A 14,180-nucleotide genomic window follows, 5' to 3' on the forward strand; every position below is an offset into this window, starting at 1 on the left:
CACAAGCCCGTTTGCTCCACGAAAACAAACAGAAGAACCAGGGCGACGACAACACGAACGATGACCTCGCAATGACAACTCGACAGACACTTCTGTAAGCCGACGAGGGACCCTTGGATGGGGTGAAGAGGCTGACGGGGTGGAGAGGTCGACAGGTTCAGCGTGGCTTGGCTTGATCCCCACAAATACCTATACATGGAAACATCTTGGCTGACACGTAAGATAAAGCCCATTACTCACCCATATCACTCTCATATGGAATGGTACCCTAAAATCTTGGAAGCCCTAAGTGCCAAACCCTCCTAGCATGGATAGATCCCTACTTTGAAGGAATTTCAATTCACCACTCACCTTTATATAAGCACCAGACCCCCACTTTTCTCAGGTACATAGAAAATCTCTAGTTTTCTCACTATAGAGTTCTTAGAGATTTCTCATTCACTAACAACCTTCGAAGGGTTCTTGGCCGGTACCACACCGGTGCATTTTGTTTGGTCCATTTGTTCTTACTCCACAGGTACCCAATGGAGTGATTTGGAGCCTACAACTCACTGACGATTTCTGCACATCATCAAAAGAATTTACGAAGCAAGGATGTATATCATAGCATAGGTCATAAAAAATACAATGAATTTGTTTAAATGAAAATAAATTAATGTATTTAAGGATATATGAAAGAATAGTAAAAATGGCAAAAGCAATTATTATTATTATCTGTTTTTTTAGGGTGAAGGCAAAAGCAAGTTAAAAAGTAATATAGTTCATTTATGGATATATGGCATATGATTAGTATATAACATATACCGAATATAGTGTTCTAAAAAAAATATTATTCTCTCTTATCTCAAAAACAAATTCTTAATCTTCCTAAAAAAAAAAAAAATTCTTAATATAGATTTCCTTTTAATTAATATTTTGCCAGCCATAACAATTTCTTGAAATTTTCCTAATGTAAACTTTTTGAAAATTTAAGTTTCCTTTTAAGTCGATTCTCAAAAAAAAAAAAAAAAAAAAAAGGGTTTCCTTTTAAGTCATGCTTAGTCCATTAAACCTTGATTCTGAAAACTCTCCTTCCCCCTTTCCAAAATTAATTCCCAACACAACCAAGGCTTCTACAACTGTTTCCCTAACACCAAACCAAAGTTACCAAATGAGAGAGAGAGAGAGAGAGAGAGAGGATAATTCATTCATTTAATGTAAAGGTTAAAAAAAAGGGGTTTGGCTTACCTTCAGTATTTTTTTAACTAGCCATGTCCTTTTGTTTTAAATATACAATGACAAGTGTAGTGGGTTTTAATCTCCACCTTTTATTTAGTTAGTGGATAATGTGGTAGTTTCTCCTTAAAACAAAAGGAGATTCCAGTTAAAAGTATTGCAGTTAAGCCAAACCCAACTGTTAATAACAAATAAATTAAATAACAACTATGATTGTTACTCAACTCAATTACAAACTTTCTTTTACTACTTTAAAAAATAGAAAAGTGATATGCATCTATTTAGTACACAACTTTATTTTCAAAGACATGTCTCCTTCCCCCCTCTCTTCCTCTCCTATAATATATAGCTTGACTTCTATGTAAGTAATGTTGTTGTTGTTGTTATTATTATTATTCTTGTTGTTGTTGTTGTTGTTGTTGTTTACATTTTATTTATGTGCATTTTTTACTCCATATATGTATTTAATTTAGTCAAATTGCATAAATTTAAGACATTAACTCTAAAGCTTATGAATTTGAAATTTTTTTAATACAAGATAGAATTTCTACTTTAGCCTAATCTAAGTGTATATGTGTGTGAAACTCCCTCCTAGAGACTTGAACCCCGACCTTTGCCCCCCACACCCCATAAGCATTTATACTTCTAGAATGACCATTGCACCAAAGGTGCGCATTGGTTTATGATGATTTTTTTTTGGGAGCCGGAACCAACCAATTTTCATTAATTTAAAGCATTAGCATCCAAATACAAAGCATCCACCATAGGTGGGGGATCCTCTTCCAACCAAACAATATCATCATCAATTAATCTAGCGAATCTAGACAAAGCATGAGCGACACCATTAGTAGTGCGCCTAACACAATTAATCAAAATGGATCTAAAGCGTACAGCCAAGCACCAAATATCCTCATAAATTAATCCAAGCCATGAAAGATTTGGTTAAGCCTGGGAAACCATTTGCATCACCAATGCACTATCACCTTCCAAAATAATTTCCATGAAGCCAGCGTCTATTGCAAACTCGAGAGCTTTATGACATGTAAGCACTTCCACCTCTTCACTATCACTTATAGCACCGCCCTTCACAGCCAGAGCAGCCATTACTTCGCCCTTTTCATTTCTAATCACAGCCCCATAGCCTAAAGCAGCTCCCTCATTAAAGCGAGCACCATCAAAATTCAGTTTGAAGCAATTACCTAGTGGAGGCTGCCATACCTGTTGCGATGCAGATAGAATTGGAGCTGATACACTCAACTGGTCTTGTGCCTCTATATACTCTCTCAAATACTCCAATGCTCACTGAGATGACCTTGAAGGATGTTGGAATACACCTTTGTGCATGGCTGAATTGCGCTGATTCCATATTTGCCAACAAGTGACCCAAAACAGATCCCATTCCTCCCTTGAAAGTTTCGGCATTAAACTTGTAACCAACTGCAGAAAATCGGTCTGCTCAATACTTGATTTTTGAAGTCGAGTTAAACTCCTAGCCCAAACATCCTATGCCACCCCACAGCCCCACAACACATGTAAAATCGATTCAACCTCCTTTTGACAGAAACAACACCATGCCTCCTCCTTCACTACCCTTTTACGTACTAGATTTGCTTATGTAGGCAGAATGTTCAGGCATGCACACCATGAAATTTTTTTAATCTTGTTAGGAACATTGGCCTGCTAGATATGTGACCAGAGTGCCCCATTCATTCTTTGCCTTGATGACTCCCCAAAGTTGCTCTCTTCCATTTGTAGCTGCTTTGCCACATAATACCCGAACTTCACTGTATAATTTCCCTTCTTTGAACCAGACCACACCACCACATCTTGCACCACCTGCCTGCTTAAAGAAACTTGGAGAATATCTTCTGCATCAAATGGATGAAACATGGTAGTGATACGTTCTTTGTCCCATTGGTGATTCGGCCAAGCAATTAAATCCGAGACCCTCCACTCCCAAATCTACTTCTCTGATTGAAAAGGAATTTTTTTTGTTGGTTGATTAGGTAGCTAGCAATCCTTTAAAACCCGGAGAGAAGCCCTATTACCCACTCTCCAATAATATCCTTTCATCAAAATTGGTTGAGCCGCTATCAAACTCTTCCATACATAGAAACTATTTTGACAATCCTTTGCCTCAAGGAAATCACACCTCGGAAAATATTTTGCTTTGAAACAACTATACAAAAGAGAGTTTTTATCTTGCAATAACTGCCAACCCTGTTTTGTGAGCATGGCTAAATTAAATGATCATAAATCTCTAAAACCCATTCCACCCTCTTTCTTTGATAGTGTTGAAAAACTCCAATTTTTCCAGTGTATTTTCCTTTCCTCTCCAATTTGTCCCCACCAAAATCTAGCACACATAGCGTCCAACTCATCACATAATTTTCCAGGTAGCTGAAAAACTCCCATTGAGTATAATTAATGTCAAGCACCATATGACCAGTATGGAGAAAATTTAACACAACATCGGTCACCACATTACCAACAATATGTCAAAATTTTTGATAAAAAAGTGCATTCATGCCATCAGGTCCAGGAGCCTTTGTTGGTCCCATCTGAAACAATGCTGCCTTCACTTCTTCACTGCTATACAGCCTAGACAGCACCTCCAACATATCATCAGTTATTTTTCTGTTAACTGTATTAAGGCATTCCTCCATTCTATCACAAGTACTTGCTTTAAAGATATTCATGAAATACTCCGATGCCACCTCCGCCACTTCATCCACTTCCTCCACCCACACCCCATTAGCATTCTTCATTCCCTCAATAAAATTCCTATGCCTTCATTGGGATGCCTTGGAATGAAAAAATTTAGTGTTTCTATCCCCATATTTTAACCATGACACTCGGGACCTCTGACGCCAAAAAATCTCTTGCTTAAGCATTAAATCATCCAACTATTTACTCACATCAAGAAATTCCCTTCTGCTCTCTTCGGCCAACTCCTCTGCATTCAACACTTCCAATTTCTTTTGTAATCTTTTAATTTCCTCTGTTTCAGGTTTAGTTGCATTCAAATCTACCCCACATGCTTGGATTCAGTCCATAACACCCCTTCAACCCGGACTGCCCTGCCCACCTTTGTCCATGCCTCATGCATAACTTCCTCACAATCATCCCACAAAAACCAACTCTCCTCAAATCGAAAACCACCAGCCCCCCTTCCCCTAAGCCGCTTGTCATTCATAGTTCTCAACAAAATAGGAATCTGATCAGAAGCATGGTTGAACAAGTGAGAAACCGAACTGGCAGGGAACTTTTCAATCCAATCTTTGTCAGCAACAACTTTATCTAATCGTTGTTTTGTATGGGCTGATCCTGGGCACCGGTTTGTACAAGTAAATTTATGCCTTATAAAACCCAAATCTGTCAATTCACAATTCTCCAAAGCAACCCGAAAATCCTCCATCTGATTATGATTAGGTGCATTGACACTTTGTTTTTCCAACAAAAGACTTTAAATGAGCTAAAAGTGCCCACAACTTCTGCTTTTCATTTGCCTCTGGCCATCCATAAAACCCTGTGAGATACCACACAAAACCATCCTTCTCCACAACCTTAGCCAAAATATGGTTATCAGTAAAATTAATAACATCTAAAGTCACCTCCTCCTTCCAAAGCAAAGCCAACCCTCCACTCGAATTAAGCTTTTTCGCTATGAATTTATTTTTAAAAGGTACATCACCACAATGCTTCTCAAACCCACTTCAATCCAACCTTGTTTCCATTAAGAAGCATACATCGGGAGCTTGTTCCCTCACTAATTTGTGAAGGCTTTGAAATGTCCAAAGGTTTCCAAGTCCTTGGCAATTCCAACTTAAAAGCCTCATTGCTCCTAGCAAGGGTGTTGCAACACCCTCGCCGCTTTAGTCATGGTTAAGTCCTCACAAACCTTCCCTTTTTTCCCAAGATTCTTGTCTACCTCTACCTCCCCATCAACTCCATAGTAAAGTTATTTCTTTTTCCCAAAATGGATTTAGCTCCTTCTTTTAACACTCCCACATGCCCAACCTCCATCCGGACTAATTTGGTCCATGTAGAGGGCTTTCTAGTGTTATTCAGCCCAACCCTAACATTACTGATTTGCACGCGCTCTGCATGAATTTTTGGCACCACCTCAAACCTCTCATGTAGGCACGGTTTCTACCCTCCCAAAATTAAGGAACCAGAATCTCCACCTCCCTTCTCCACGCCTCCACGCCTCCACTCCCTTGATTCTCAACAATGATTCCGCTGTCAACCCAATCTTCTCCCACACTTTCGGTAGCACCCCCCCTCTCCTTTTTGACCGTTTTAGTATGTTTACTCCCTTCCCCACCACCGTTGACTCCCACCTCTTGCTGTCACCTTTCTTTCCCTTATACTCATCATCCTTTGTGGCTTCTCTCTGCTGTGGTGATCTCGTTCTACCCCCGGAAGCCTTCAGCCAATCTCCATAACCACATTCAACCTCAGTCCTAGATTTTGTTTTGCTAAAATAATGAGCACAAAACCTTAGTTCATGCCTAAGCAATCCACAGTAATGACAGAATATAGGCAACCACTCGTACTTGAGATCCACCCAATATTTCTTCCCATCTGAACCTGCCAAGAAAGCCCCACGCTGTATCTCGTTTTCTAATGGGATAGCCACCTTAATCCGCATAAAGAAATTCTGCCTGTCATTGTTGCGCCGCCTGTCGACCTCTAAAACCCTCCCTAACAGGTTCCCCACCTCCTCCGCTACCCAGGCCGATCTCATCTCAAAAGGTGCCCCCCAAATTTGTATCCATAGAGCTATTGAATCAAACTTAACATTCATCGCCGTCATCCCCGACTTCCATCTTGTTAAGAGTAGTGCTTGATTATTAAAACTCCACAGACCTCCAATATAGACTCTGTTCAACTCAAATTCAGATCCGAACTTAAATTGAAACAAGTTTGAGCAGACTTCCACAACTTGCACACTGTCCTCAAATCCCCAAGCCTTTTTGAGTGTCGCCAAAGCTGCTCTTTTATTAAAAGGTTTGCAAGTTAAAAACTTCCCAATAAGACTCAAAGCACAGCTCTCTAATTCTTCTTGTTGACCTTCTTCAGATATGTTAATTGTCTCTTCTTCATCTAATAAGGTTAACTTCATCTTCTCTAGGATTTGTGAGACATCGTCTGCCATGTTTGTGGACTCCACGGTAGAAGAAAGCAATGACAAAAGAAAAGCAAAAAGGAAGCACCGTAGGCAACCCTAGGGGAGAGTTCTCGCGGAAAACAAGAGAGAAAAACTCCTAAAAATTTTAGATGAGAATTTATTTCCTTTCAAAGCAAAGTTTTAATGTGTCAGCAACATTATTTGTGAAACAAAGAATAAAATTTTATTTATATTATTTTAGTGAAAAATATTACATACAAGGTCCACAAAAATATTTTAATATTAAAATTATTTATATAACACTCGTTAAAGATTATTATATAAAATTTAAGACTATACTTTTGCTTTATGAAATTTTTTTTAACAATAATATTATATATTTTTTAAAGAATACTACGATATAAGAAAATTTGAAATACAAAAACATGAAATTTAAACATTTGATTGATGACATAGGTATTAATCTTTGGTGTTTTTGAAATTTTACAAGTATGAAGGATATAAGAAAAAAAAGGTAATCCAATGGTGGATTTGTCAAAATTTACATCCAATAAAAAATATTGAGTGGAATTATAGCCTTAATCTATAATCAAGTTTGTTGCCAAACTTTATCTAAAGTTTGATTAAGTTGGGCCTACAAAATTTTAGGGTGGTTACTAATATTTTTCAAGGGTAAAATAATTATTCAATTTTTAAATTTTATATATAATAATTATATTTTTTCAAGATCAGGGTAGTCATGTGACCACCCTGGATTCAATGTGGAGCCGCCCTTAGGTCATGCTATTACTTATGGTAATAGATTTGGAATATGGCAATAGTGTGGGATGCCTTGCACGTTCTTTGAGCCAATCTGTTATTTTTTTTTTTTTTTGTTTGGAACATATTTGATGTAGGTTTGATGGAAGATATTAAAAAAAAAAAAAATTGTCATTGAGCTAAGATCGGATTTGGCTTTCATACTGTGTTGAAATTAAAATGAAATACAAAAAAATTGTAGAGAATTTGAGAGATTGGAAGCATTAAGAAAAGACAATGAGAGAATACGATAGTGTAAATATCTCATTTTGTACCCGGTTAATAAACTTTAGTCCATAGTTTCAATGATGAACTTTATATGTCTACAAAGGGTAATTGAAGTTATCTTGATAGTCCGAAAGTAATCATAAATCAAAAGTGCTTAAATCGCTTTGAAAATGATGCTGAAAAATGACCTATGCTCATGATTTTTATCATAACTTTCTAACCACAAAGTATTTTTAAATTAGGTTTATTTCATTGGAAAGTAGACATCTTGAGCTTTAATTTGAACATATATTCTGCATGATTTCGATTTACATTAAGTGAGTTATGGCCATTTGAACTTGGGGCATTAGTGCAGTTAAAATTAGGGTTCCTAACGAGTATCGGTGCACATGTTTTAAGTATGCACACGCATACTTCTTGCATATGTGTGCATCGACATTTCTAAAACCTCAGAACATCAATTTTCAGGGCCCAAAGCTTCCCTTTTTGATAGGGCCAGGCCCCTCTACCCTTAAGAACGTCCAAAATCATCTAAATAACCCCGAAAACCCTAGTTTATAAGCATATAAATATCATTTTATGCCTCCAACTAAAACCTTAGCTAGAGAGAGACTCTTTTTCTCTAAAAACTCTTCCAAAACTATTTCTTTCTCTGAACCTTCTGAACACACAACCATAAGCACTATTTTTAAAACCTCTCTCTAGTGTTCATTCAAGCAGTAACTATTACAATCATTGAATCAAACATTTTCAAGAATCCTTTTTATTTTGAGTTGTGATAATTAAGAACTATTGAATCTAGTTGCCTTTGAATCTTATTGAGAATTTTTGTGTAGGCATTGAGGGGCCAATTATAAATCTCTGATTTTCAGGTAAGGTGAGTCTCTCATCCATGGCTTTTATATTTCTTGAATACGATTGAGGTTTGTGTTATTTTTATTGATTATTTTCTTCAATAATATCCTTTTCTAAGAATAAGATTTGGTTTGCTTATTTTGATTTGATGTGCTGTGTTTTATTCTGAATTAAGAGCTGAATGAACATGATTAGATATATGAATATGAACATGCTTTGTTTGTTCTTGTGTTGTTCTTAAATAATATGAGATTCTATGCATGATATGTTTTTATTTTTTACTTTTTATCTTTGATACCTCTGTTTTAGTTTAGGTTTTATAGTTTTCATATTAGAAGCATGCTAGGTTGTGTTTAAATTGCTGTTTTGTTACTATTTTGAAATTATGTTTCTGGGCATGTATGCATGCAGATGTTTCATGTATGTGTACACATACTCGAGGCATGCATATGCATACTTCGTGTATACACACGTATACTTGTGCCTAGGAACCTAAATTTAGGGTTTTTGCTGCTTTACTGTTTTGCTTCGTTGTATTCATTTGTTTAGGTCATATTGAGTCTAGTTTTCACATGTTTGGCTTCAATGTCAGTCAAATAACATGTTTCACATGCTTTGATTGTTGAATTAATAATTAGGGTTTATATTTTGGATGAACAGTATTAACATGCATATGAACGTGAACATGCAATGATGTGTAGGTGCTATGATGTTGTAAGATAAATGAGGTAAGTCATGCATAATTACATGAACATGCATTGATGTATATGCACTATGATGTTATAAGGTAAGTGAGATAAGTCATGCATAATTACATGAACATGCATCTAATTTGGATGATGAATATGATATGGTTGATGAACATGAAGAATACTATGATGCTATGCTTGAATGCTTAAATATGTTTGATTGAATGCCTTGTGATGCTACTGCATTGTGATATGTTTGCTGCTCTTGGGTGTTTATAATGCTAGATGAATGATAGGATCTTATTCCATGAATGCTATATGATTGAGATGCCACGTTGTGTGTTAGATGCATGTTAGGAAAGACTTAGTGCATGTGTGTATAGAATAGTAAATAAAAAGACCATTTGATGGGATTAGGATTTGGAACACAGTAAGTGAAGGTCAACCTATGGGTCGGTTGGGGTTGGGTGCCTAACACCTTCCCATCCCCATGCCTAAACTCCGGACACATGCTTTGGTAATATTAGTCCTTCACATTGGGCGCTATATATATGGTTCCTAGTCCTAATCAAGGGGGCGGCTCCATTTACACCCTCCACCCAATCCACTTCTGGCTGAGGCATACTTCCCACGAGAAAACCACTCGTCGCGAGTGTTATGCCTTAGCGGCTACACCTTTACTATATGCTCAATTATTGTTTACAATGAACCCTAAAAAGGGGAATATATAGAGACTACGAGCTTGGGTTAGCCCTAATTGGGTTGTACACTAAGTTGAGTCTGTTGAGCCATTACATAATAAACTAATACAAATTACAAATACGAATGAAAATTGATGATGCCAAAAATGGTCGTCGGTTGTGGGCCTCGTCTAATGACTGGTAATGATCCCTATAAAGATGAGAAGAAATGCACTAGAGTGGCGTCAGTCAATAGTTCTCTGATGACTCAATCAGAAAACTTCCTAATATCTCTTAGAGAATAAGGAAAGAATTCTGTGTATTTTTGGATGTGCGTACCTTTCTCTTGGTGTTAGATCGCTTATTTATAGCCTTTTTCTGTATAGCCGTTGAGGGCCTTTAATGGCCCTTTTGGCTATAGGAGTAATGTAAATCTAGACAATCATGGAAATTAATTGGCCCAAGATTGCTTTTTTGACCATTGTAGCTCGTTGGTTATGAAATCATTTATTTCCCTATAATCAATACCATAATGTCATCTATTCATTTGACGTCGTTTGCTATCCTTCTTGTCAAATATCTAATTTTGACTATTTCATTTTAAAAAAAAAATTGACTATTTCATTTTATACTCCATTGATCATAACTTGTCACATGTTCTTTTTTTCTTTCCTTATAAAACTACAGTTTAAAATGATGAAAAAAAAAAAAAATCAGACATATGATACTTGTAGTTGGTGAAATATAAAGTGGAACATAAAGAGTGAGACAAAATATTTTTATTTGTGTATTTAGAATAGTTAATTACATGCTCCTTCAAAATATTTTATTACTAGTATATTCTCTCTCTCTTTTTTTAATGGGAGGATATTCTATTTTTAGTTTTTTTAAAAAAAGTTTTTATTATACTAGCAATGTGAAATGTTTATAAATTTGTATACATTTTCAAAAAACCCTAGTGAGGGCTGAAGTATAAAGAAGAAGAAGAAGAAGAAAAAATAAAAAATATAATAAATAAAACTCCATGTAGGCATTCATATAGTATTAAAAATTTTATTTATTTATTTATTTTTTTGATACAAGATAGAATTTCTACTCTAACCTAATCTAAGTGTGTATGTGTATGAAACTCTCTTCTGGAGACTTGAACCTTGGCCATTGCCCCCCACACCCCACAAGCATGTATATTTGTGAACTCTAACCTAATTTAAGTATATATGTGTGTGTGAAGCTCCCTCTTGGAGGTTTGAACTCTGGCCCTTACCCCCCACACCCCATAATCATGTATACTTGTGGAGTGGCCACCGCACCAAGGGTGCGCAGTGGTATAGTATTAAAAAATTATAAATACTCAGAATCATTGTTTCTAAATACATTAAGATGAAATTATTTACCAACAAAGACAAAAACATAATAATAATAATAATAATAATAATAATGTCTTTCTTTAATACTAGGCTGACTTGGATTTATATATATATATATATATATATAATTTTTTTTGTTGAAGTTAGGGCATTCATAGTGATGGTGCTAAAATTTTTAGCTTTTAGTACCTAAAAAAAACTATTTTATCTATTTTATCGCCTCACTTTACAATAAACCCAATATCAAATGTTCTATTTTTTTCACTCCATTTAAAATTATATAAACAACTCATTAAAATAATAAAAGAAGTGAGAGAATTTAAGTTTTTTATTTTTATTTTTTTATTTATTGAAGGAATAGATATAATCTTAATAAAATATTGAATTTCATTTTTAACAACTTACTACAGTCAACTAGTATTTATACCAATTTATTGTAGTTGCAAAAAATTTAGGTTTAGTTTCTTCAATAACACATGATTTTTTGGTTCTTCGGTGATAAAATAGTTACTTTTTGCTAAAATACAATCACTGATGTGAATGTTTTTATTATTTTTGGTAAGTTTTTGTGTTTGATAGTTTCTATTTGGATGAGACTAGTTAAGCTTATTGAGGAGAGATATGACCTAAGAACTTCAAAAATAAAATATATAATAACTACAAAAAAAAAAAAAAAGGACCCGGGGGGCCCGGGCCCCTGGCCCCCACTTGGGTCCGCCCTGGTATTATATTTATACAAGGGTGCATTGTCTATTTCACATTTGTGTGCATGCACACGTGTGTAAATGTTCATGATTTTCAAATTGATATTCTCTTCACGCTGTTCATCAAAATCACCTTTGTTAAATCTGGCTTAAAACCCTGAGTTTGCTTAACTGCCCCTTCACACTTCAAAGAGGCTTCCACTAGCCTTATTCTTCATTCTAATTGATATGGACATACAGCCCTCTAAAGCCGTACTTGATTGAAGCTGAATGAAGCGTCAAATATACATGCCTTGATAAAATTCAATCCGGTTTTCAATTTCAACACCGAAAGTTGGAAAGTAGTACATTCATGCGATGGCTTGCTTTGCATATTATATTTAGTCCCTGAGTCCAATTTGCTTGCTTAATCCAATCGTAGCTGAGTACATGCATTACAGTATTACACTCCTGCAACAAAAAAAAATAGTACAGCGGTTTAAATCATTGCGTCTTCTGTAGGTTAGGCTTTGGTCGAGGACTAACAATACAAGGTAGTTCAATTTGTTCGTTATTTTTTAGTCAAAATCGGACATCGGCATGGAGGTTTGAGATACATGCACTTCATATAAGAGTGATATTAGGATATTGTAAATTTTATTATAAAACTTTTACAAACAGTTGTGTTACTAATACAAAAAAAAAAAAAAAAAAAAAAAATTAAATATTTATTTATTATGTATTAACATAATATCAATCAAATTTATTATCAAATCAATTTGTAAATCTGTTGTAATAAAATTTGAAAATAACTTTAAAATTTTTTGTTCGTATAAATATGTGGCAAAGATTGATGGCATCCACAATTTGGTCGATATTTGGGAATTTAATGCTTGTGTTGTGTTCAAGGATGCTTTCATTGGTTTGTGAATATAAACCTTAGTCGTAATTCAAAGTCTCTGTATGTGCCTTTTGACATTGGAGATAAGCGGTTTTTGTCCTTTCCCGAAGTATTATAGGTCGCTATCTCAACAGAATTAATTTTTCTTTTAGGAAAGTACTCTAAAAAGTATGGCTGATGAAGGATATGGTCTACAAGAATCTGCTATGAAATTGGGAGACTACTTGTTATCGACCAATAAAATTGGTGAAAAACATTGGGAATCTTGACGACAAATAAATGGAAATCTTTTCTTTTTTATAGTCAAGGAAATATGGTAAAATATTGTTTCAATTATCTTTTGATTCATAAGATCCAAGACTCTCATACTCAAGGTTAATTCTTTTGACTCAAGGATATTGCTATTGGAAAAATTTACAGAGCTGTTTAAAGTCAAGTTGAGATAACATGTTTAATACACTGGCTCTAACATTTATTTTATTTTATTTTTATCGATATGATGTTTTACAAATGGGTTCAACTTTTTGAATCTTGTCGTAACTTTGGTGAGTCCAGTGTATCTGGAAAAAGTTGCTGAACAGATAGTGACATTATAATCAACATGCGCAATTAGAGGAGAATTAAAACAAATACTGTTAAATGAACTGGAGGTAAAAACCAAATGCCATAAACATGAAAATGTGTCACAGGACAATGATTTAGGAGCCCATATAAAGAGATACAGGACGGAACCTCGTCTATATATATCAAGAGTGGTCATGACCCTTAAATTTTTTTTTTTTTTTTTTTTTTTAATTTTTCATAATATGAAATTTTAGACTTCCAATTTAAAGTTTCGTCAAAAAGTCTTGTATTATTTAAGAAAGCTTGTTGTGTGCAGTATAATTTGATCCACTATTTCTTAAAAGTTATCATGATTTTTGAGTAACGTTTATAGTGTGCTCCTAAGTTAGAACCCTATTTCCTCTCTCTTGTGTGTGTTTGTTTCTTAAAAAAAAAAAAAAAAAGAGGTATTTTAGAAACAAGCCTAGCTAATAAGTTTTTCCAACTCGTCCATACACTAGCAGTATCTTGAGGTGCCTCCATCCCTCCGCTTTTTAATTAATAAATACTTAAGCTCAAGTGGTGCTACCATATTTAAGATATCAACAAGCTTAATAAGTGTCCCCAGCTTGTACATTCGCCTGCATTTCAAAAATAATAAAATTTTCGAATGATCTTAATAAATTTTTTTTTTCTTGAATACAAAATGCTTAAACTTTAAGAATGGAAGAATATTCATTTCTTTCTTATTTCTAATTATTTTACTAATTTTAATTATAAGAATAAAAATTAATAAATAAAGTAAGCCAAGGCTAACGATGTGGGTATGTTTGGGTATTAATCTAGCTAAGAAAATTAGAACAAATTATTCTATAAAAATCATTTGCTTATATATAGTTGGGATGGGTAAAACATATAATATTGTGTAATTTTGATAGAGTTGAATTGGATACACTATTTTTATAAGAAATTGTTTGGTTTTTGTTTTTTTTTTTCAAAATTATATTTTCTCTCTTCATTATAGTCATCAATTTGTCCATTTTTTGAAAATAAATTGGATTTGGAATTAATTAGTTGTTAGAATATA

At 34.7% G+C, this 14,180-nt stretch overlaps 1 protein-coding gene across 1 annotated transcript; it reads right to left on the minus strand.

Annotated features, from left to right (window-relative positions):
* Positions 1–4,243: 4,243 nt before the first annotated feature.
* On the minus strand, positions 4,244–4,633 carry LOC115951683. The gene has a single exon (XM_031068842.1). The coding sequence runs from the start codon at positions 4,631–4,633 to the stop codon at positions 4,244–4,246; it is 390 nt and encodes a 129-aa protein (XP_030924702.1).
* Between the last annotated feature and the right edge of the window lie 9,547 nt (positions 4,634–14,180).

Source organism: Quercus lobata, chromosome 7, assembly GCF_001633185.2.
Source record: "Quercus lobata isolate SW786 chromosome 7, ValleyOak3.0 Primary Assembly, whole genome shotgun sequence".
In the NCBI taxonomy this organism is placed as follows: Eukaryota; Viridiplantae; Streptophyta; class Magnoliopsida; order Fagales; family Fagaceae; genus Quercus; species Quercus lobata.